Source organism: Ochlerotatus camptorhynchus, unplaced genomic scaffold (assembly GCF_037179485.1).
Source record: "Ochlerotatus camptorhynchus isolate MF236.1 unplaced genomic scaffold, CSIRO-AGI_Acam_v1.1 ptg000349l, whole genome shotgun sequence".
Classification (NCBI taxonomy): Eukaryota; Metazoa; Arthropoda; class Insecta; order Diptera; family Culicidae; genus Ochlerotatus; species Ochlerotatus camptorhynchus.
This window is the reverse complement of record NW_027040837.1, coordinates 563630-589428: the sequence shown is the minus strand read 5'-3', so window position 1 is coordinate 589428 and position 25799 is coordinate 563630. Positions and strand designations below refer to the sequence as shown.

The 25799-nt window shown below is 40.6% G+C and overlaps 1 protein-coding gene across 2 annotated transcripts in view; it reads right to left on the bottom strand.

Moving 5' to 3' along the window:
- Positions 1 to 360: 360 nt before the first annotated feature.
- The window catches only part of IP3K1 (inositol-trisphosphate 3-kinase-like protein), a 48977-nt gene continuing 23538 nt past the window's right edge, over positions 361 to 25799 (bottom strand). The window contains exons 3-4 of one of the 2 annotated variants that reach the window (XM_065231262.1): positions 8277 to 8377; positions 361 to 1762 (exon numbers count right to left, since the gene is read on the bottom strand). In XM_065231262.1, the coding sequence (XP_065087334.1) occupies positions 931 to 1762; positions 8277 to 8377 (933 nt within the window). In that variant the 3' untranslated portion in view covers positions 361 to 930. The remainder of the gene's footprint in view (positions 1763 to 8276; positions 8378 to 25799) is intronic. The other variant, XM_065231261.1, reaches the window with a different exon arrangement.

Sequence of the window (25799 nt, the reverse complement as noted above, 5' to 3'; positions counted from 1 at the left end):
AACAATGTATTCCGATAAAAAAAAACTTGTTACTTTAAGTCAGTAAAACTGTTATGTGATATTAACACCTGGTGCCTCGTGCATTGTTGTTCCGGTGAATGTTTCTTTGGTCTGCTAAATTGAGATTGCTTACTTCTTCGTTTCCATTATATTTTTTTTCCTGTCACGTTTGGGAAAATATATTCAAATTTTAGCACCAAAATGAGAAAAAAGCTGTTTTGTGCCTGAAATGGTAGAGAAATCCCTCGACTGTGATATTTTCCATTACAATTAACACTCAGTGGTTGATTAAAATTTCATTTTATTGATCTCAACATATATTTGATGCTGATTGCTTCTTATAAATAGAGTTCTATTTGCCTCCCTAATTAGTTGGAACATGTTGAACAAAAAAAAAATTATAATTATAATTTATTCAACTGTAACAATAATTAACGAAGATCCTCTCACTCTGTAAAGTAAGGATAAATAATGCTAAATCAATAATAATTTGAGGAGTGTCGACTATCCATGTACTTTGGGGGCTTAAGACTTTATTAACTTGATAATATATAATTTACATGACAAGCAAATAAGGCAAATAGATTGATCGTTTTCCAATGTGGAAAATTTGTCTGGTGAAAATGGCGCTTGTGTTAAGTAGCATGTCTTTGCATTAAGTAGGAAATGTCTTTTCTTTTTCACACACAAGACTTTGATTAAGTATTGAACTTTTTACGGCGATTTGAATGCTAACACTGGTTTGTTTCAATTCCTACATGCCTTATGCCTACGAATAACATTAACTGGCATTAGCTTCTAGAAAAATATTACTGGCAAATGAGTGCCAATTAATTCAGTCTTGGTTGATTTTTTTTCAATTAGCATTTTTCTGACTAGCTCTTCGGTCTACGACGCCGCTGCATTCCGCCTCTGGACCAGAATACCTCTCTATCGGCGACCATATTTCTTTAAATCATGTGACGACTGCTGGATAGATCGATGCACATCATCTAGGGTTCGAACCAGTTCGTCGAGCCCAAACAACAGACCTTCCTCGCAGTTGCCCAAGGTCCAACGTTTCCTGTGATCCAGCTTGACACCTTCGGGCAGTGGCAAAGCTTTGGCGAAATCGATTAACCACACGCCCACCTTGTGGTCGTCGTACACGATGAAAATGCTGCTGCCGACCACCTGGTGCCGCTGGAAAAACTCCGACTTTTCTATAAGCGTTCGCATTTGCTTCAGTCTTTTGCACATATCCTTGGCGACGCTTTTGCGCCCGTTGACGAAATTCGATATGGTTCCCTGGATTTCCTGGCTTGTTTTGACTGTCTTCATATCAGTAATCGGTGAGGAGCCACGCATTTTGAGTGCTTCTATCCGGAAACCTTTCTCCTGCGACGAGGACATGTTCTCCCGAAACAGCATGTACCGTAGTTTGGTGATGGCCTTTCGCTGGTGCTCCTCGGCGGTGGGAGCATGCGGATCGATGGCGATCATTTTTTTGTACAGATCTTCCCGGAGCGTCGTATTGGAGACCTCGTTCTCGGAGAACGTCCGGAAGCCGATCTTGATGTCCATCACGTTCGGATCGTGGAACCCGTGCAGCAGATCCTGCAGTTCGATAAAGTGTTCTCCATTCAGTCGGTGCACCCCGAGAAACTTGGGTACGACCTTGCTGGCGTGGGAATCGATCGACAGCTGCCGATAGGCCATAACTTCCGCGTCGTTGGGTCCGGATACGCGCTTGCGGACGATGCCATTGGCCACCGGGGCAATGCTGCAAATGAGAAAGAAAGAAGAATGTGAGTTTGGTTGTTGTCTCTGGGGCGGCGATGGTTGATAGTGTGAAATGCAAAGCGGCTGATTCGTTACGGTCGAGATGAATCATGGAAGGTGGTCTGCTTTTTATTTCTAGTGGCTAAGTGCGATGAACGCGATGCATGTCAATACCATATGGTGAGGGGCGTGAGTCATTTCAAATGGGAATGAATCATCTTTTGTCGTGTTTGGCACATTTTGAAACACTGACAAATATTGACATTATCCAAGAATTTCACGGTAATCATTATTTGTCGAGGTACTGAATGAACGAGAAGGTTTCATAGAGCGCTTTTAAACATTCCTTAGCCAAATTCGTGTAACAGATATATTTCGCAAATTTGGAAGGTTTTAAATGTTTGCAGTTTCCAAGCAGCTGTAACTACTTCCACTGCACTGTCACTCTGTGAACAATTAACGGATAGCAGTTTATGCATAATTTCCGACGGATATTGCTTATAAGCAGTTTACAAAACGAAGTAAATCCTTCATTGGACCTACGATGTCTTGATCACACTAAGGAGGAGAGAGTTTGAGTGATGAACCAATCAAGAGAGTACTCGATTCAGAACATTTCAATCAAGTTTTACCAGACAGCCAGACCGGATGGTGATCCTCATCAAGCAAACCATCTACGATTTGGACTACTGCGCTGGAACATTACTTGGTAGCTTGATACAGATTCACTTGGTCACTTGGCGAGATCGTTCTTTTTATCTTTCTTTATCTATTTATATTTAACTTCAGCTTATCGTTTACCAACACGAACCCTGCTGCAAACACAACCCTCTTACCCAACATTCCAGTGATTTGTCGTGGAAGTGCAGAGGATTTCTCGACTTCCATCAAAGCGAGTGTCACGTCAACACATTCCTACCTATTACTTTCTTGCCCTGCGTTCGGGCGCGGCCGGCGCTGGTATTGCCTAGTTTGAGATCACCGATTTAGAACACCGGTTGAGGATGATTGCTAGTCCCAAGCATTTGTCTATTGTGTAATTACAGCTGATCTGGCAATAACAGAGTAGCAACCGTGGGAGGTCAATCACCGACAAACCGACATGAATGACCATAGCAAAAGCAATAAAATTTCTGACCAAAGCACACTACTTACATCTGGCTCCATGTTAGCTGGAAATATTTAGCTAAGCCATGAACCCGCATGCAAAAGTTATGAATTGGTTCGTGTCTGATCTATTTTGGACAAATTATTTTTATTTAGATAAAAAAAATCCTATGGTTTTGACAGTTCGGATCACTGCACATTTAAATCATGCTCATGCTCATGCTCAATTTCCGACGGATGTCGCCACAAGCAACAGTAGTGACATCTGATGGCCAAAAACTGCAGAATCCATTTCCTTCGATTCATTGTTGGTTCGTAGCATACACTCAAAAAAGTCCACACGTCTGATCGAAGTGTTTAAGCGCTTGATTTTTCATATGCACAATCACATTTATTTTAAATGTATTTCACCATGGTTCAATGTGTTCTACACGTTGATTTCTAGTGTTTCAATCTTTGAAATGTTGATAGTCTTTCTCTATCAATTCAAGTGTATTGCACATTGAATCACACTACTGTTCAAACCAAGGGGGGAGGTGGCTGTCAAATACGAACAATCGTCGCCTACCTCGCATAGCTGTTTCCAAACGTAAACAAGCCATAAGAAACCTACAGCGTTTGTTTACGTTTGGAACCAGTTTCATACAAGATGATCAGTAGGCTGATTTGACAGCACGTCCCCCCCAGGTTCAAACACAGGAATTTGAAGTGTTTTGCATTTCAATGCGATGTGAATTGCTTGTTCTGCAAGGTAAACATCGAAAAAATGAGTTGTGACTTCATCCTTGTCAACCAGCCTCAGATATGAGAACAACCGTGGCCTAGTGAGATCGAACGAAGTCAACGGCAGCAGCGCACCCTAAGTTCGGGATCAATTCTAGAGTAACATTTGAAATAGGCCTATGTCCAAAACGTAAACAAACCAGAAAATGAATTTTAAATTTTGACCGTCATTATTCAATTCATATTTAAGCAAATTGAAGTATTTTAGGCATTTATATTGTTCACAATAACAATAGTAACTGTATCTCAGTATACAACATCCAAAATATGCGAAAAGCTTTCAAAATTATATGAAAATCGATAACAATATAATTTCTTAAATTAATAAGCCTTTTTTGTGAATCTTTCAATGGATAGGCCCTTTTTGTTAAGCCGTTGTGCTTGTCATCAGAAATGGTAGGCCCTTTGCTAAGTCTTTTCGCAACGTCAAATAAATTCAAAACAAATCATCGGCCCTGCTTCAAGCAGTAGGGCCTAGCTTTGGTTTGAAATTTTTCAATCATCGGCCCTTCTACGTCACTAGGCTTATCAATGAAATGAAATAAATGAATGGTTGGCCGTTTTAGCGTGCGGGCCTATTAATGAATCGAAAAATTTCGCTGATCGGCCGTTTCGAAAATCGAGTTATTTTTAATGATTTTTCTCGATTATGCGGAACTTTCCTACACGATTAGTAACTATCAAGCAGTGCTAAGGAATGGTATCAAAACCCGATTTGTTTACGTTTTGGACATAGGCCCATTTCAAATGTTACTCTAGAATTCTCAAATCAGACCAAGGGGCAAGACAGCTGTACTCAGAGTAAAAATATTTGCTGCGAGTAAATTTGAGTTGCTCATATTTACTCAAAAATGAACAAAGTAGTCTCGTATTTTTCATCATAAGAAGTTCTGGAAACAGCCACCGTCTGACAGAATGTTTTGTTTAAACATTTTCAATTAAGATTGAAAAATTATTTTGCTTTCAAGGGATTGATGATCTTCGAAGTTTTTCATGATGTGGTGGTGTGATTTCAAGACCAAAGAAGTTGGAATTTGACCTAATATTATGAGAAGATTATTTTAGCTCCTGAAAATTAATACTCAACCTCTCAAAATCTATGTAAGAGGCTTCTTGCTCTGTGAAATTAGTTTCTGGTATGAGGAAACTCAACATTACTAATTATTTATAATTGAGGTGTAGTGACCAGCAAAATTAAATTTTCAAGCTTCCATAATGGAAAATCTATATAAATCTTCGAGAATATTTTGCTAGAAAAAGTCAGAGTAATGGTCAACTGTCACTAGAAAGTTCCTGTGTTTCCCCTGATACTCATAAAAAAGACAGTTGAAAATTGTGATCAGAAACTGGTTAAATTTTCATCACCTGGTGTTGTTGTGATGATCCACATTTAGCACAAATGGAACATTGACGTCTTGAGATGTCTTTTATGCCGGCGCCGGTGGTGTAGTGGTAAGCGTGACTGCTTTCTAACACCCCGATGGGTCTGAGTTCAATCCCAGCCGAGGTCGGTGGGATTTTTCTGAGGCATAAAAATCTCTGGTCACGTCTTCCTTCGGAAGGGAAGTAAAGCCGTTGGTCCCGGCCCATATGTATGTGTGTTGAATGGGTGCGATATCCTACGCAGGTGTGGAAGCTGCCTTCCTGCCCATTCGATTGCCGTCAATGGATGGCAATCGATGTCCGTCGGTGGTTGGCACTAGATTGTGGAACAGAGACCGACGTTAAATAAAGGAAAGAAGAAGTTTGCGGTCTTTTATGTAGCTGTTCATCCCAGGTCACAATAGATTAGTTTTGGCCAACTTCATGGTTGATTCTATTTCGACACTTACATGAGCGATCGTCGAAGGGATGCAGGAATCCCTTCATCTCTTTTTTGTCATGTTACTTAGAACTGTTCAAAAATCTCCATTTGGGATGACTGTAGTCCTCCCTGAGATGGTCTGGAATCTCCCTGAAATTGTACGGAATCCTTTCTGCGATTGTTTGGGATCCTCTCTGGTCATGAATGCCCCTCAATTTTTAGTTAAATCGTCCTTGTGACTGTCCAGAATCCCTGTTGGGTTTGCCCAAAGTCCCCTCTGATATTGTCCGGAAGCCGTACTGAGAGTGTGTGAAATCTTTTCTGATAATTATCTGGAATCACCCCTAGGCTAGTTCGGAAGGGAGATTATCATAAATCCCCTTAGTTTGGTGTGCCCGGTCCGAAGCCGCGAAATCACGCGTTGATCCCTCAGGTTGTCCAGTTCGCTCCATGGTTCAGTTGACCCTGAAGACAGTTCTGTTGCGGAACCACTCGGCCTCCCATGCCGCACGAATGGCCCGCATGATCCACCGTCTGACGTCCTGTAGGGGTACCTTGTCGGTGAGTCTGGGACCCGATGTCCCGGCTCCAGCAAGGTGATCAGCAGACTCGTTACCTGGCACTCCGCAGTGTCCGGGAATCCATGTGTACACGGTGTTCGATGGGGCGTACTTGATAACCGCCTGGATCCATGGGTGTTTTGGTGCTTCCGAGGTGATCGCTTGAACGACGCTGTGTGAGTCGGTTAATACAAGTATCGGTTTGTTGGCTGGCGTCGTAGCGGCACGGAAGATCACTGCAGCTTCGGCCGAGAAAACCAAGCACTGCTGCTTTCAGCAATACCGTCTCCGAGAATCCTGATACTTACTCCGTTTATCGATTGGGAGCCGCCGGTGTACCGGTGTACGTGGTCGGTATAGTTGGATCACGGATGCATCCCCTGCTTTGAAGCGGTTCTTGATCCGATTGTCCAATTGAATACGTGAAGAGTGCCAACCTTTTTCTCCATGCCAATGGACTTTGGCCACTGGGGGAGGTCGATGTCGGCGGCCGTGCGGAGGACTCTGTTCCCCTCGTCGAGGAGAAAGATCCTATTGTTTCCGGAGGTCTTGGCGGAGAATATATTTGCGTTTAAGCAGAACCGGAAAGTAAGAAGACCCGTTTCGATGCATGCGGCGTCTGCTGAAGTGGATGGCAGGAGACCAGATATGATGCGGATGTAGCTGTTGTAGACCGGTGGTAGGGTTCTAACCAGCTTCTCGGAAGCGATGCAAGTAATTTCCGTCCCGTAAAGCAACCTACTGTCGATGATGGCTTGCGCCACCCGGAACCGAACATCGCGGTTGTTGGATCGGTGAGGCCGAGAGATCGTTTTAACGAGGTTGAGTCTACTGCGGCAGTCCTTTTTGACCTGTTGGAAATGCTGCTCCTTCCTATTTCTCTTCACTAAAAAATCCGTGGAGAGCCGAAGCCGTCAACGTGAATTGATGGACGGGATTTTGCGTCGTGTGAAGTCAACAACATTTGCCTTGTGTTACAACTGTCATTTGACAGATGAACGCATAGTTGCTTGGATTGCACTTTTTCAGTACGCGCTCGATAAAAAATATTCAGAACAAAGTTACTTGTACCGAACTTCGAAGGAACGATACATAGGCAAGAAAAAATTCCCTGATTGTTTCGAGAATTCCCTGATAACTCCATGATTTTTCCAGAGAATTTAGAATTCCCTGATAATTCCAGGTGTTCCAGGTTTTTTCCAGGTAGTCACCACCCTGTTTAGGCCGTTCGCAATGCTGAGTTTCAAAATTGTTTCAAACTCTGGACCTCAGCAATGGCATCATTCTAGTCAAATTTTATTCATCATTATGAATTTCAGCACAGCATGAATGAGAAACAAACAAACTGCAGCTTGAAACATGTTCATCGAACATAGATACAACCATTTAAAAAAACAAGTTTTGACAGGTTGGGCAGGCCTGCTCTAATAGATATCACTTGCTTCGTATTTAAAAGGTTTAAAGGGCCTTTGATTGCATTCAATCTAAATAAACTTTGTCAATCCTCGACGAATGTCCACAACCATTGCTCAAAGAAATCGACAGAAGCAAATTGCTTTCAAGGCCGTCGATGTCGTCGGGCAGAATTTGCAAAACAAATATCAGTAATCGATCGTTCGTTAAAGAATCGATCGTCGATTTATTCATTCCAGGTGTTGACCCCGGCTGAGAGATTTCAAAATGTGCGTCTTTAAAGTCCATTCGACGGAACTGGAATTTCATATTTCACAATACGTTGAAAGTCTACATAGCTCAAAGCAACCCCATTGACGAAATGCGTAAAACTAAACGCTTTCGGATGATGGGTATTAGGAATGATTGAAACCGGAAAAAGAAAAGCCCCAAGCAACGATCGCATAGGTAAGGGGTTTGGTATGAGTATTATTTATGTAAATTTGTCCAGCGATACTCGGAGACAGCTGGTTTGGATTGACGTCACCTTCTTGGTTCGGTCGAAAATTAATTCACCGAATGGAAGCTAATAAGAAAATTTTGAATGCACATAACGAAGCAGTTTAGCGTGAGGCACTAGGACCCGATCGGGTTGTTTCGTACGTAGGTATGTAGGTTTGGGAATTAATTTCTAAACACAATTCAAGAACACGAGAGGCAGATGGAGATGACGACAGCAGGGTTATCGCACCTTGCACGGAGATGATTATGGAACACAGTGATGCTAGGAGGATGGTTGCTACCCCACCCGGATTTCTTATCGTATTAATTATACGTAATGAGGCAGGGTCACTGAAACGATGACTTACCTTTTGGGATGGCCCGAGAGTTGCAGCCAACCGGAGGGAATCGCTGGGGCGTTGTGCTCCAGGAGGACGGGACTAGCGGGGGCACTCAGCTCAAGAGCATTCTGGAATGAAAACAATGCGGAAAGCACGATGAGGTTAGTAAACATTGAATGTTTGAGATGATTTGAGTAATTTTCGAGCACCATTATTGGGAGGTTCCCGCATTGGATCGTCCATGTGGATGGAAGCTTTCTGTTACTTTGAGGCAATTTTTTGAGATTCAACCAATGTAAGAATCATTATGTATGATTTTGATTAGATACCAGCGGATTGTTTGTTAATGAGAAAGATAAACAACAGTAACTTTTGAAATGTTTGTTTTGTCACTGTTTATGGTTTTCAGGCTCACACCTAGTAAACAATCTGAGTAAGATCTAATTGACACATTCTACCAGCATGTATAAACCTTTTTCTCTGTTTTTTTTGGCTGATCTCCCGAGCAAAGTCCAGCATTTAAATGACAGCAAATTTAAATTAAATCGTTATAAATATCAATCTGAAATCATAATTTGTACATTTGTTAATCAAAAATATGTTAATGCAGTTTTGTGTTCATTGCCTTAGCAGAAGATCAAATTGATTACTCGTTTTGTGATCAACAGGAAATTGAGTTTTCAGCTCTCACATAGCAGAATTTGTTTTCATTGTGATGCTACTTTTGATCAATTGTTGGTAAAAAACGTTGTAACGTCACGTAGAATATGTCAATTACATTTAGCATGAAAGCATTGACGAAGCAAAGTGAGCTCGTAACGTGTGATCAAGTTAGATCTTTGAAATGACATTTTCGCATTTCACCATTCAAGGTGACCACAGTTGATCCGTTTTAAATCGGCCTATTTTCGAATTCAGGGCACTTATGACGCACATACCATTGCTTTCTCTTGAATCGGTAATCTGATTGATAAGCATCCATTTAATTAATGGATTCATTTCATTGCTCAACATCAGCGTAAACCCGCACCAGTTGGACGTGTGGCTGTATCCCTACCCAAGGGTAGTCGACGAAAAGAAGGCGTGACCAGCAGGACCGGCCTGTCCCGAACCAATCGGAGAAGGTCTAGCACGAGTCACCGCATTGACGTCAATCGCGCGTCCCGCGGCATATCAATCGCACTCACGCGTTCACCGTGTAGCAGCGGTTGCTATTGTTAGCCACTTAGCCACAGTTCACACAAAACCGGGCAATACTGCTTGCTAATTGAACGTAGACGCCATGCATATGGGGTGGCCGGGTCCTTTGTGGTACAAGTAGCTTTTATAGTTATAATCTAATGTCTCGATTAATTTTTGAATAGGTCCTATGTCCATTTGTCGGTAAAAAAAAATCGATTAACTTGTTTCGCTTTCTACCGCGACCAGTGCAGATTTTCCCAATTCGTACAATCTTTAATTTAATCTTTGAACTTTTGATTGTTCTGTACCCGTTCGAATTTGGTGCGGTTTGATTTTGGCAACCAAACCACAAAACCGTTCGTTTTGGCACGGGGTCGAACGGTTTTGGAAAATAATGCATTTTTCTCCTTGTGTTTCCAATTTTTAATAAAAGACTAATTATTTATTTCAAAATGAAACCTTTCGAGTTTGGCCCGGTCTTATTTAGGCAACACTAAATTTTCGGGTTTGTTGCCAAAATCGAACGGTAAGCATCAATATTGCAAATCCAGTTTGCGGTAGAAAGCGAATCAATTTAATCGAAAACTGGACATAGGACCTATTCAAAAAGGACTCCAGTTAGTCAATTTTTTTTTGAATCGATGAACGTAAAACACCCAAGTTTAATAAATTTTCCTGTTCGAAATTTTGAAATCATCACTAAGGGCCGATTACTTTACCTGCGCTTAAACCTTAAACCAGTTTTATTTAGATGGGTCCTGGTTTAAGATTTAGGTGGAGGTGAAGAAATCATCACTTAGTGTCGAAAATTTGTAATAATAGCGGCACCGGTGGTGTAGTGGTTATTACCTCTCACCCCAAAAGGCCTGGGTTCAATCCCAGTCGGTGCCGCCGGGATTTACTCAGGCACAAAATCTCTGACCACGTCTTCCTTCGGAAGGGAAGTAAGCCGTTGGTCCCCGGTCTATGAATTGGTGGGTCGATGGGTAGGGTCCAGGTGTGGAAGCTGCCTCCCTGGCGTCGGTAGCATTGGTACTCAGTACGGAAAACAAGATCGACGGAAATCAAATCAAAGAAATAAAAATAAGTTTGTAACACTACAATGTTCTGAAAAAAAAAAATCATAATATTTTATTCAATGTTTACTATTATTATTATATTGAGTCCAGTAATCTGTTTGAATATTCATTATCAAGTTCTATTTTCAAACCATTCTTCCAATCGGAATTGTTCAAGCATTAAGAAATGTTTTAAAGGAATATCCAATTTTATCTTCAATTGAAGATGAATAATCGAACAAAAATACAACATCTCCATTCCTTCTTAGATTCAAAATGAACAAGCAGTAACCAATTTTTTGTAACAATATAGTTCACTATTTTGTTTTTACGGAGACAGGATTTTGGGCCAACAATTGGGTTGTTTAGCTTCAATACGACCACTTCCCACAGGACACCATACCCGTGTGTGGCTAATGTGGTTCTGGGCACTTGAGATGACAATCATTGAACTTGTTTGTGAATTCAGTATGGACACTTTATATGCTCGCTATTGATATCGTTTTCGAATTCTCCAGGGTATAGTCCTATAATTTTAAACAGAATGAGATGTCATCAACTGATGCCAGCTACCCTACATCCATTCAACCGATAAGGGCGGATGCTCGATCAAGCCATTCGTTTATAGCCGATCCCTCTCTTGCTCTCTTGCTCTCAGTCACTTGTGCACCTCCATCCATTATCAAATGCGATTGTTGTACTATTTTTAATTAATAGCTTGCCAGGCGAATGCATTTGAGCTTGCATCTCAGATGCACTGGAGCGCGAGCACCCATCGTCGTCGTCGTCGTTGATAACGAAGCGCCGTAGCTTCGTTTCTACTCATTGCATCAGCCGTCGCCTTCTTCGATCATCACAGGGTTGACAGCCTGTACAGTGTACACTTTGCTGGTGTGATCGTCTGGGGTAGGCACACTTGTTGCTTCTGCGGCTTCTGATAAGATCGTGCTTACATTTCGTAGCTCGCCGTGCATATCGGCAGCGCGTGCCTTCGGAGCGACCTTAGCACCATCGTTCCGGCTCGGGATTTGCAAAGAAGTAGACATTTTTATTATGCTATGCATCACTAGTCAAGATCGGTGCCCGTACAACGTGATGATACAGCTACGAGGTGACAGACCGTCGTCGTCGTATGACCAAGCCCAGCCAGACGATCCACCATGTGATCGAGAGACTGCTAGATGCTCTTAAATTTCCTAGCCGGTTTTCAAATGTCAACCGCCTATCAGGTTTGATGGTGGTGTGTTGTGTTTCTCCTCAACAGTTTGACTAAATTTCACATGCAGTGTTTACAATGTTATCAACAAATAGTTCACATGCGATTCGGGTTACACTTTAGAATTTTCCAAGCATCTGTGGATCCAGAACGTCGCCAATGAAAGATCATATTTCTCCACTTAACGAGTCTTCGCTTTTTAGCACGTCGCAAGTCGCAATGAATAAAGCTAATTTACATGCTAATGTAAATAAATTAGACAGACGAGAGGTCATCTATTCTTACACTACGGGTGGACTTTGTTTGTTTTACCGTACAAAACGGAGCGAGGAAAGGGGTTCATTTGATTAAAATGAATTTATAATAAACTATGTGCCTATGTGTTGTTGTTATTGTCGGCTAATGAGCCATTTGTGGAGGAGGAAGTTTAATTTGAAAAACGTGGGGAGAGCAATCAGAATGAGGGAGATGCTGCGAGCCATGGCACATATGTGCTGCTTGAATTGGCGGATGCCGGGTGGATTAGGTGATAAAACTGCGAGGTCACTGCGTTACGAACAGAGCCTAGGGTTGCATTAATGGAGATGGCTGGGTTCCGTTAGAAAAAATGAGTAGCTTTATTGTTGTTTTTTTTTTATTTATACAAAATGATTTACGGTTTGAGCGCATCCATTGTAGAAATCAATTGTCAAACCCACGACAGTAAACGATAAATCTGTCAAATAGTTTTGTGTAGATCGTACGTCCGATACCCTAGGCAGTAAATGCTTGGTCATATAACATGCTGCCGAAAATGGGTTCGATTTCCGGTTAAGATTTTTGTCCGTGTTGGATTTTTTTCTTGATTTCCCTTTGGTATGTTTAGATATGCGGTTTTTAAACTTTCGATTATTGTGATCCTCGTGACCCACCAATATTTTTTTTCCTTTGGTTTGTTTTTTCCGTCGATCTTGTTTTCCGTGCTGAGCACCAATGCTACCGACGTGCCAGGAAGGCAGCTCCCACACCTGGACCCTACCTATCGACCCATCAACTCATGAACCGGGGACCAACGGCTTTACTTCCCATCCGAAGCAAGGCGTGATCAGAGATGTTATGCCTCAGAACATCCCGGCGGCGCCGACTGGGATTGAACCTAGGCCTGCTGGGGTGAGAGGTAATCACGCTTACCACTACACCACCGGCGCCGTTAGCACACGAAGACCCACCAATATTGAAAACTGATATTGTTAGGCCAAACTGAATGGCCTTTAAACGTAAATATACTATAAAACGTCATAATACCCGAAAAATCCTGAATCACCGAAACCCCCCATCTTCTTCTTGTTTAGGTAATAAGTTCTTTGAGCATTTCCACAGTTGTTAATTGTGAAAATTTTTTTATCTGTACCTTTCATTTTGGCATTCAGTGCAAAGTGCAAGGCAAGTACAATGACATTCAATACTCAGGGGAGTCAAGACAGTCCTATCATATTGAGGAGGTTTATAGTAACATCGCTTGATTATCGGGTGTTGTGTTAAAATTTACATTGTCGGGGCCGGTTTTGAATGGTTGAAACAACAACGCGATCGTAGATTGTATGATGTGATATGAGGGGCTCAATGACCTTAGAGTGACCATTTTACTTACTGAGCAGAACATAATGAGTTTAATCCCAAGTCCCTCCACATTCACGATTCGATAGTCGATTTATTTTATATGAATTCATTGGAATAGCGACTAACTGATCATTGATGTAATAAATGAAGGTTTTTGCTTACTAAGCAGAATACCGTGGATTCAATCTTCAATCCAAAGCTTTATAGGATCGTTAGGATATCAATTCAGCTTATCGTTTACCAAAACGAATCCAGCCGCAAACCCAACCCTTTTAATCCTACATCTCAGTGATTTCTTGTAGAAGTGCAGAAGATTTCTCGGCTTTCAACAAAGCGGGTATCACGTCAACACATTCCTTTCTTGACCTGCGACCTGCGGCCAGCTCTGGTAGTGCCTAGATGAAGATCACTAGTTATTACACATTGAGGATGAATGCTAGTTCCAAGCATCGTCTATTGGTTCTCTATGTAATTACAGCTGATCTGGCAATTATAGAGTAGCAAACCAAGGGTGGTCAATCATACTCATGCTCGTGCTCTTTCAACTGATGCATGTATCGATTTCAGGTCACTGAATTTTACATGCATTTTTCGTAGTGTGTAGACTAGCAAAAAAAAAACAAGCCAATCACTCAAGTAAGTAACAAGCTAGCCATTAACTTCCCGTTGTGCGATATAAGGCTAATAGTTACAGGGCATCCGAGCTCTAAATTTACAGTTAACATGGTAACCACCAAATCCAGATTAGTGATTTCCCGGTTTTTCCCCGGTATATTGGTAATTTTCCCGGTTATTCGATTTATATTTAAACCAAGCATTAAACCGAATCCGATTGAGCCTAGCACTATGTTAAACGGTTAATTAATAATCTTGAATTTATATCTGCGTTCATAGACTTCAAAATTTGTCTGTATTCGATCAGAACTCCATACAGGATTTCTTTAGAACGTTCTTCACATTAATTGATGAACTTACGCAAAGGTAAAACTGGCCATCCGACACCTAGTGTTCAGATTTGCAATTACAAAACTGATGATGTACTAAACAATATTCCATACGATTTGACAGGTAGCAAAACGTCATTATCATTTTCATATAATTTCCATCTGCTGGTCGACCGTAACGTAAATTCATCATTATCCCGTCACAAAGTTCTGTTCTAAAATCCTCTAAAATTGGAAATTCTCTCTGATTCCTTGAAAATGTCTTTGCAACAGTCCAAAAAATCACTGCAGAACACTCTAAAAAAATCATGGAATTAATCCTGAGTAACGTAACCTGCGGGTTACAATTTGTCCGATTTTGTGTAGTTTTGTCGCTGAGTGTAATTTAGCCGTGTTTCCCACGAGCGTGTGCCGTGTTAATTATGTTTTGTTTTTGATGTTATTTCTGAATAAACAATAGAAAAGGGCCCATTTGCATTTGTAAGCAAACCGTTCTAAAGCCCTTTCCTCACAAAGCGAAGGTCGCCCATGCAAACCAACACCATCATCGGATAGGGAAAAGTTTTCCCTGCACTATGATGGTGTTGGTTAGCGTGGTTGCCCCACCGACGAAGTTGCCCTTCGCTGTGTGAGGAAAGCGCTTTAGAACGGTTTGTTTACAAATGCAGATGGGAAGCGTGGAAAGCGTTTTGTGCTCATAATATTACAATACTTCTCCCGCAAAAAACTGTGAGTGCAACTATAAAGAGTGTTGGATGGCCACTATTGGAAAGCGTAGCGCAAAGGAATTAATCGCTTTTCCCGGCTAACCATCAAAGATCCGCAAGACACTCGCCATTCTTGCTGTGGTGGCTCACCCAACAGAGCCCGTCTCGCCACCGCAGCTAATCGTCAAGAAAGGACGAAGTAGGCAGTGATGCAAAATATCATGACACTCACATGACACTCTTTCTCGCACCAACCGACTATCGCTGACAGATCGTTTTGTCACGCAGTGAGAGTAAGAGCCATGGCAAACAACAATCACCAGTAATGGTCGCTGCTCACAAGCAAAACGCTACACTCGCTGCTGATGATGAAAAGCACAACGAAAACAGTGAAGACTTCTGCAGTAGGATCATTAGAAAAAACGAAACGACAGAAGAAAATGAAAACAATGCCTGCGCATTCCAAGTTCGTCTCGGCAGGCGCGACTGTGTGAGTTACAAACGGAAGCTGTTGGGTTCACTCAAATAACCACAGATGAGTGTCGTGATTGTCGGGAATGACCAGATCGGTGATGGATCACAACAGAAGACGACATTCACCAGTTGCTTTTTACTTCTTTCGTCAACTTGATGGATGGTCATGGAGAGAGCTTCGACGAGCACATTGATAGGAATGTACAAAGCGTTACTACCATAGAGGTAACTCTAAGACCAGTAGGTCCCGAAGAAACGTGCTCAACGTTTTGGCTCAGCTCTGGTACTATCTTCGGTCCCAAGCTAATCGATTCACCCCTCGAAAAATAGGAAAAACCAATAACCCCTCGTTTTATCTGTCATACTTTCATAGCGAATCGAAACAAACATTGTGTAGTACTAGAATTTCGACTAGAATGGGATACGTTAATCGTTTGCTTGGGACTAATAGGCTAGTCAAGTAGTGAGCCAATTTAAAATCTTATTCCCAGCTAAAGGCTGCTTCGGTAACAAGTCTAAGTGAGTGAAAAAGAAGAGAAAACGGTTCAGCACAGACCGGAACAACGAAACCACCGTCGTCGAAGAGCCCCACCGAATAGCAGCAGTAACAGCGAGGAGGAGGACAAAGCTAAGAAGTTAATAGACGTCTAAAATTAATTCCTTCTTGTTGTTTTGTTGTTTCATCCTAATCCGAATGATTTTGGGGGAAGTACCCTTGCTCGAGGCTGCAAATTTTACCGTACCAACTTGGGAGCTCCTCCCCCTTGTAGCGTATTTCCTACATGCCTGGTCACCCTAAAATACTACGTCATTTATGCATCTTCCCTAAGAGTTCTTCCGAAAACTCCTTTGGAATTTAACTCTGACACACTCGACCAACTCCGACTTGCAAAAAAATTTGCAACATTATGTGATGTGTGCAATGATTCATATTTTTGCCATTTAAACCATGGACCATTTAGTAATGGAACAAACTCTTTTGCTTACTACAGCGCTCCTAGTGGACGTTTTGAAAGCTTGACGTCTATTTGTTGACAACAACAAGTGTATTTTTTCAGTTCATAAAACGCTCTTGTTTTGGAGACTCTCACTATGCAAGAGGAGCGAAGAAAAAAAACAATCGTACGCAGTCACCTGGAAAATCCATCGTGGTCCGCGTACAAGCTGGCTAAAGTGTTAAATTTTACTATAAACACCGTATGGTGCGTGCTAAAAACGTACAGGGAAACCTTGACGACAAATCGGAAGCCTAAAGGTAAACGCCAGAGTGGAATTTCCAAACATTAGGAAAGGTCGTGAGGTCCATCAGAAGCAACCCAGGTATATCCGATCGCGATTTGAGTAAAAAGTATGATGCCGCCCATAGTACAGTGTTGGAAATTCGCTACCGCGAAGGCTTACAGGCAAACCGCGCCAGTAGGCAACCAAATCGATCACTCAAGCAGAATACCGTAGCTAGAACTCGTGCTCGAAAGCTGTATGACAATCTGCTGACCTATATAGAGGCCGACTTCGGACAGCTTCTAGAACCAAAATTTTACAAGGCGAAGGCTTGAGGAGGTGTCCCTAGCAGATGATATGTCAGGAAATTTGCAGCTGCGACCAGAAGATAAAGGTTTTCGTCACTGAGAAAATGATGAACTCGGAGGTTTACAAAACCGAATGTCTTCAGAAGCGAACTTTGCTCTTCATCCAGTCACACGATGGTCCGGCGAAATTTTTGCCGGATCTTGCGAGTTGTCACTACAGCCGGGAAGTACAGCAATGGAGTCCAGTTTCAATGCGACCAATTGCTCCTAGTTTAGGCGCATTGAAAACTACTGGACAATTATGAAGAGGAAACTGAAGGTACAGTCATCAAAACGGCAGCTCAGATGAAAAATTGGTGTGATAAAATCGCCAAAACAGTGGAAGAGCCCGTTGTGCGCCGCTTGATGTGTCGTATTAAGGGAAAAGTTCGGGAATTCCTTCGAAACTACGACGAATAATTCGTTTCGTATTTTTTCTTGAGTGAAAACCGTTTTCAAATCCGTTAATTCAAATCCGAAATACTAAGTGGGCCAGGCTTTAGATCTTGTAAAACAAGAACTTTCTGTCAAATTTTCGCATTTTTTTATAGAACGTTTTTGCATGTAATTTATACTCAGAAAACAATTTGTGATATAATTTAAACTATTTTTTGGTGAAAATACACAAATCAGTATACTAACAACAAGTTCAAAAATTTTACCTAAAGTTTATGTTCAACAGATTTATGTCAGTTTTTCATAAGCTTTTTCTTTTGAAAAAAAAAAAAAATCAAATATCGGAGAAGGCCATTTTGAAATATTTAGGTTTTTAACTTCTTCATAGGCCAACATTAGAGCCATTTCTCCTACATTATTTGTTTATTTTTCCCACAAAACATATTTTTTCACTACAACTTTGTCTCTGACATCATTCCTATCAAAATTTTCATTTCCGAGCAACAATTTTTTGAAAAATTTCATGGTCACCATTTGGAAAATTTTACAAGATCCAAATAATCGAATTTGAGCATAAAATTTGAATCATTGACCATAACAAACAATTACTCAAAATTTAATTGAAATCAGAGATGGTCAATTAAAAAATTCCACTTTTGCGTTATTTTGCCTGGAACTGCTTCATTTAAAATCTTTTTAAAATTCCTTCGAAATTTTCATCAAATTTCTGCATTTAGTTTTCCAAAGTAGTGACTGTATCCAGAAAATCTAGTTCAGTTCAAGGTTGAGAATATTTTTTTTTTAATTGAGGGCGAAGCATATTTTTCCGGTTTGTCATCGAAATTAACGGGCTTTTCCCGGTCATTTAAAATTCCCGGCTTTTTCCCGGTTTTCCCGATTTCCCGGATCCCTGGTCACCCTGCAGGTTAAGCAAAAATGGCAATAAGCATATCGTTCCAAACATGTCATAACAACATGACTTCAATTCGAAATAATTTAAAATGTAATAATGAAGTTAAATAGGAGATAACATTTTTTGCTGTTTTTGAGCATTCCACTAACAACCCAATTTCATTAATTCATAATGATCAAGGTTCCGGTACAGCCCACGACTTACCATCAGTGGATCGCGACACATCGATTGAGAAACTCTAGCATAGAATATCATCACAGACAAACAGATGTAACTCTTTGAATACCTTTTCAATCAAAACATCGTCATGGAACTCAGTGACGACACCTTGTGAGCTAGCTGCAGAATAACTTGCTTGCTTAGTCACCAGCAAATTCTGAATAATTTAGCTAATTCACGAAACTGATAATATTTAAGTGAAACGTTTAGTTAGTTAACGATGAATCAGAATGAAGTGCTACGTCTGTTTCTAAGTGGTATGATTTGTATTATCATTACACAAAAGAAAGTTCACCGCTCAACGGAGCATAGAGTACTTGCGCACTCAGTTAAATTTCTCTGGAAGTACGCTGGGTCACCACCGTCACCGCCGTCTGCAGCCAAGCGTAGTTTGAAACCGACGTTGCTGGCGAATAGATTAGATCTTCACAACAGTCGTTAGCCTCTCGCTTCTTCTACGCTCTGGGAGACCCCACACTTTGCAGCCATTGACGTCATCACGTTCATCCGACTGACCGAACCAAATCCCAAGTTGTTGCCCTTGTTTCGAATATGGTGTCCAAAAAAAAAGTGACCGACAAGCGGCGTTTCCTTTCTACAGCCAACCGACAAAGACCTGCAATGATGAGCTTTGTGAGCGCATGGTGCTGTACCGTGTGCGTGCTCCGAACACGAGCGTAAGCATTATTTTGCAACCACAGCACACGGTGTTGAACTTTCCGCTCGGTTCTGATGCACAGAGGAGCGCACGCATCACGGTCAACAATGACGTCAATCCTAGTGCCTGCCAGACATTAGATGTATGATTTTCTTCTTTCTGTTATTGGAGTTTTCCCGCGGCAGGCTATTGTAACTGTTTAGCACGCAACTCTCACTTAGACTGGATTGCACGATTGGTTAACTAGCAAAGGCACTTAGCAGCAGCAATAGAAGTGAGCGACGACGACGTGACTTATCCATCGTCGCTCTCTGAACTCTGACAATATTATCATTACCCGTCTAAGTGCAACAGCAATCGACTGGAAGCCCAGATCTGGCAAAACTCGCGCCATTCACGATACTATCGAAACCGGGCGGGACACGGGAATCGGCTCGCATTCAGCACACTACTGATGGATTTGTTGCACAAATTCTCGCACGCCGCGCTGTCGCTGGAATTTGTATTGGAGTCCTCACGCTCCGAATGGGAAGCCACACCTCCCTCCAGTTCCCTCAGATGGGGCCCCCAGGCCGGAGGGGTCCATTACACCAACAGTCATGCACGAGCTCCAGACTAGCAGTAGTCAGCGAATTCAACAATCAACAACCCCTCGCGCGCCTTCGAATGTCCCCCCTGACGACTAGCGCTCGTCGGTTGGTGTGTTTGTTATAAAAATTAAGTTCGATTGACGTCAAACGCATGGAAATGTCGTTTTCAGCAAGCCAGCCGGCGTGCTTTTCGTTTCCCACATACCTACCTACCCATACCTACGCTCGTCGCAAGAGACTGATTGTTCAACAAGCTGGCTTTTGAGTAAAGTTGTCGGTGTTGATGTTGTAACTTCACGAAGCTCAGCTGTACGTTGCACCGAGAAGTGCTTCTGGATCATTGCATAGGCTCTTGTGACTCAATAAATGATGATGACCACAAAGTTCAGGTCTCTTTTTGGGATCATGTACCCTTTAACGGTAGTTGCGTATGACGTCAATGGAATTGGCCGGTTTTAATGAAGGAGGAGTTTGCCTCGTATGTGGTGCATTTTGGGTATGGGTCTGTTTGGAGTAGTTCCACGCCAAATGACAAATTGGGAAATCTAGACCTTCTCCGATTTGCATGAATCTTTGCATAATTGTTTGTTATGGGCAATTATTAAAAAAATTTGCTAAAATTTGGCCATTTTTTATCATGTAAAATTTTCAAAATTGAGTCTTTGATTTTTTTTTCAACAAATTGTAGCTCGAAAATGGCACGACTGACAAAAATCATAGAACAAGACCTTTTGGTTTAAATTCTAAATTTTTTGTTAGAACACTTTTTTGTGTATTTTTTTTTCAGAAAAAAATAATTTAAAATGTCTTTAACATTATTTTCTGAGTATACATTATATGAAAAAAAAACTTTTTAACAAACAGTTCATAAATGTTACCAAAAGTTCTTGTTCTACGATTTTTTTCAATTTTTAAGTGTCCATGATTTAAATATTTCAAATGTTGGTAATTTTCGTATGATGTTTTTTTTTACAAAATCAAAAATCGAACGAAGGCATTTTGAGATATTGAGGGTTTAATTTTTTTTATTTTGACTTGAAATCCCTGGAAATATTTTGTTGTATTTATTTCCTAGAAAAAAAAACATTTTTTTTCGCTACAACTTAGTCGCAGACCTCATTTCGATCAGAAATGCCGTTACCGCACTATAATTTTTTGAAAACTTTCAAGGACGCCATTTTGAAAATTTTCCAAAACCCAAAATGGCCGAATTTAAGCAATAATGTGAATCTTGTGCCCATAACAACAAACAATTACGCAATTTTTCCTACAAACCAGAGAAGTTCGATTCGAAAAATCATTTTTTTTCTCGCTATTTTGCTCTTTAGTGGAAGTTCCGCCCCACCAAGCACGAGGTGCCGAAAGTTTCTGCAGCCAAGTGTTAGTTTGTAGGATGGAATTGGTTCATCGGATGTCTCGTCATGGTTTCTTCGGTGAGACTGGGGAGTACATGATATGATCTTTTGCTAACCCAATGATCAGCAGTTGATTGGTGGAAGAAAATTGGATTAATTTTCAGAAAGAAGTGGAGGATGCAAAACAGAAAACGATTGTGACGCAAGTGGAATGATTAGTAGCATAAATTAGAGCTTAATTTCAGTTTTGGTCGTTCCAACGATTTTTTTTTTTTTTTGATTCTCATTGTTGCCCATGGAAAATATTTAGCAACAGAGCAGATCAACGCTAAATGACAAACCTTCTCCAATTTGCATGAAACTTTGCATAATTGTGTGTGGCAATCATTCACATGTTTGTAATATTTCAGCAATTTTGTAAAGGTATTTTTTCTAAAATGACATCTTTCACAGGTTTTAATATATTGTAGCACGAAAACGTCACTTATGACCGAAATGACGTTTGAAAGAAAGTTGCTTAGAAGCGGAAAGTCTTTCTGTGAAAAATATATATAATAATAACAGTCAGCTCTTCACAACTGGATATTCTTTAACTTGATATTTTCTATTACTCGATGGATTCTGCGGCTCTTCATTTTTACATTTCTCCTTGAGAGCGGGACATTCCGCCGAAGGACGTTTCGCTGAAGGTCATTTCGCCGAAGGTCATTTCACCGACGAGCAAGCCATTTTCTACGGTTTGGAACTTTTCTCAAAGCTCAGTAAATTTTGGAATCAGTCTCGAAAAAAGGTTAAGAAGTTTCGATTTTTTCAACCTGGCAAGCAATTCAAATGTAATGCTTTCTTCTTTTGAACGTAAGCAGTTCTTTTGAGTTGTACTGATTTCGGAAATTTTCAGATAATAGATATTTTGGATTTATCAGAATGCTTCCTTCTTTTGAGTTGTACTGATTTCATAATTTTTCAACTATTCAACTATTTAATCAATAGTTGTGATTTATTGAAATGCTTCTTTTAAAAAAAAAACATGAGCAGTTCTTTTGACTTGCTTTACATGGGAATATCTATTATTTAAATGTGTTCCAAATTCATTTTAATTGTATATTGATTCATGATTAAAACTCGATGAAACGACCCATTCGGCGAAATGTCCTTCGTAGAAATGACCTTCAGCGAAACGTCCTTCGGCGAAACGTTTTTTAGCGAAATGACCCAGCCCCCTCCAGAACTCGATATTCTTTAACTCGATATTTTCTATTACTCGATGGATTCTGCGGTTCCTTAATTTTCACATGTATCGTACTCTCCGTAAGTCAATGCCTCCTTTGGTGGATGACCTATGTAGTGTTATTTTAATTCTATAAATCGATATGTCAAAGGTAGAGCGTCTGAATTCTGTGATGATGATGATGTTAAAATCAAAGGAACTTTAAAACCCAGGACCCATTGACCACATCAGAACATGTTGCTGGTGTATCCGTACCTATAATTTATACTGGGACCTATCATGAGGTATATCAGACAGGCTGCGGATGCCAAAGGTCATTAGGCCGAACGTTTTATTTGTTCAGGTTCTGTAATTTGGATATCATTAATCATTTTTGAATTTATAATTTTTTTTTTCAAATTCTGGGCTTAAAAATAATCATGCTTGGAGAAATTTTCAAGAACCTGGAACGAAGACACATTTTCATTATGTCGGACATTGAATATTTTTATTTTGTATTTTCCAAGATTTTAGATTAAAAACCAATCATTAACATTACCCAAGTAACAATTTTGGTTTTATGAGGGTTCTGTAGACCATGATTTAGACTTGTGGAATGCTATAAAACCTCTATAAAACCTGCAATGTTACTTGGGTAGGACCATGAAATAATTTTAAAGGCATTAGCCATTTGATGATAATTTCTAAGGAACTCATTCTAAGGGAGTTCAGGGAAGAACTGTTAGAATGTTCAGATTCTATGTAAAACTTGAGGAGAATACCAAGATAGTTCTGGGTAGAATTTCAAGTAAACTCTGAATAGTATTCGAAAGGAATGTTAATGAATGTTCATAGGAATTTCTGAAATTAATTCCAAAAAAATTGTGAAGAGAACTCCAAGGGAATTCAAAGATGAATTCCAAAAGAGCACTGAAGATAATTTCAAGAAGTTTCAGGGAGAAAAGAATCCGAAACATAATTCCATGGGAATTTTCGGAGAATACTTCGGGAGTATGCCAAAAGCAGGATTACAATTAAATCTGAAAATGATTCCAGCAGAACTAAAAAGGAACTCATAAAACAGTTCCAGGAGAGACTTGAATGCCAAATAATTTGCAATGAGAAATCTAAAACTATCAACGTGAGTGGAATTCCAAGGGAAGAAGTCAAATTCAAAGAGCATTCTGAAAATAATTCATTGAAAATTCAGAGAATAGTTCCAAAGGATATTATATTGAGAAGCATTTCAAGATAATTCCGAGCATGATTCCAAAGAAAATTTAAAGGAACAGTTCAAGGGAATTGTAAGCATATTCTAGTGACATTTTTTTTAGAAAATAAAAGAAGAGTTCCAAGGGAATCCTGAAGAGCATGTCAAAGAAATTATGGGCGTCATGAGCAGATCTAAAAGGTAATTCCTAGAAAGAATCCATATGAATATCTGATGAATAAATACACGCAAATCAAAAATCTATTACAATGAATGTTAGTTCCGTTTCCTATCATCCTCTGTTCATGAACATCGCAGTGAATGTTAGAAGTTGACCTTACACACACTTAGATTTTTTTGCCGAGATGGGCACCACCGAGTAGCTCGGCATTTTATTTTGCTGGAAATTCAGCAAAAAATATGTTTGTTAGCTGAGATCTCGGCAAAATTCCCGTTTGTTAGCTGAATCTCGGCAAATTTTTCACTGAGATCCAGCAAACTAAAATGCCGAGCTGCTCGGTGGTGCCCATCTCGGCGAAAAAATCTAAGTATGCAGGTGATGTAATGTTTTTTTGTCTTTTTCATTTCGTGTTCTATCTACGGTTTCGACTATATTAGTAAGCTTGTAGAACGACGCACATTGCAGAACATTGTAGAACGACCCACACACTTGCCTCGAATCTCTCCAGCAGAAAAAGCATACGAAGTCGAGTATGCGAGAAAATGAGCGCTTCATGTTTGCTTTTAGGCTATCCAATTCAGGAGCATGGAGAGAGCAGTGGAGAAAACACAGGTCTGATAATCGAAGCGTTCTTGGTTCGAGTCCAGTCGGCAATCGGATTCCTATTTTTTTTCGACATAACGACATAACATAACTAATTTACCTCTACATTTTTCGGTCTCCGATTTTCTTGCATTGGACCGCAGCTAGGTATATCGCATCCTCGGTTCATGCGGTCTCCGCTAACATCCTCTGATGATGAATCCCACATAATTGTAAGCGAATCTTACATCCCTCGGTTGGGTGTAGTGAATAGCAAGCGAATGTTCAGAAGAAATCGCCTAGATTTCCTAGATAATACTATATGAATTATTAATAATTTAAAGAGTATTGTAGAGTTAATAACGCTGCTAGAGAGCGACTTTTGAATACCCTCGAGGCCCAAGAAAAAAATGGTCCTATCAGAGACGTATTGGCAACCCGCGATCTCTGCTATATTCAGTCGATTTATGTTTTTCTGCAAATGTCTAGTATAAGAATGCAATTCCTTTGTCTTTGGTTTCTCTTTATTAGTTTTTGTTTGTCTTGTCCCCCCGTCTCGATGAGTCTCATCGTCACCTACAGGTCACCATAGACGGTCGAACTACAGACGAATCTAGAACCGCACTACCATTCATACTGACGGCAACGCTCTGATGAGACAACGAAACCCCACCCTCAAACTCCTCCCCTGATCCTATCCTTCGACAATGTATCCCTCTAACCTCGGGTACGCCGCGAGTATTCGGCACATAGACATAGAATTAAGTGAATTCTGTTACAAACAAAGAACAATTAATGATCGGCTCCGTAAAGCTAACGCGATTGAGCCACAAAAAACATTGCAGAGTGAATTCAAAGAGTGTTCTGCATGATTTTCAAGAGTATTATCAACCGGTGGAAATTGGCGACTTTAAATTGGCTCACATTGGACTAGTCTTTCGGTCTCAAGTATATCGCTGAACGTACCCCATTCTAAACAAAATTCTAGCACTACACTATGTTTGTTTTGATTCGTTATGAAAGTTTGACAGATAAAATGAGGGGTTCGTGAATTTTCCTATGTTTCAAGGAGTGCATAGATTAGCTTGGACCGAAGAAAGTACCAGAGATGAATGTTTTGTCACGCAGTGAGAGGTTGAGCCATGGCAAACAATAATCACCAGGAATGATCACTGCTCACAGGCACAACGTAATACCATAGAGGTAACTCGACTAGAAGGTCCCGAAATAATGTGCTCAACTTTTTGGCTCAGCTCTGGTACTCTCTTCGGTCCCCAGCTAATCGATTCACCCCTCGAAACATAGGAAAAACCAATAACCCCTCATTTTATCTGTCAAACTTTCATAGCGAATCAAAACAAACATTGCGTAGTACTAGAATTTCGACTAGAATGGGATACGTTAATCGTTTGCTTGGGACCAATAGGCTAGTCAAGTAGTGTGCCAATTTAAAATCGTTAGTTTCGTATTGATTGTTGGTAATACTCGCTG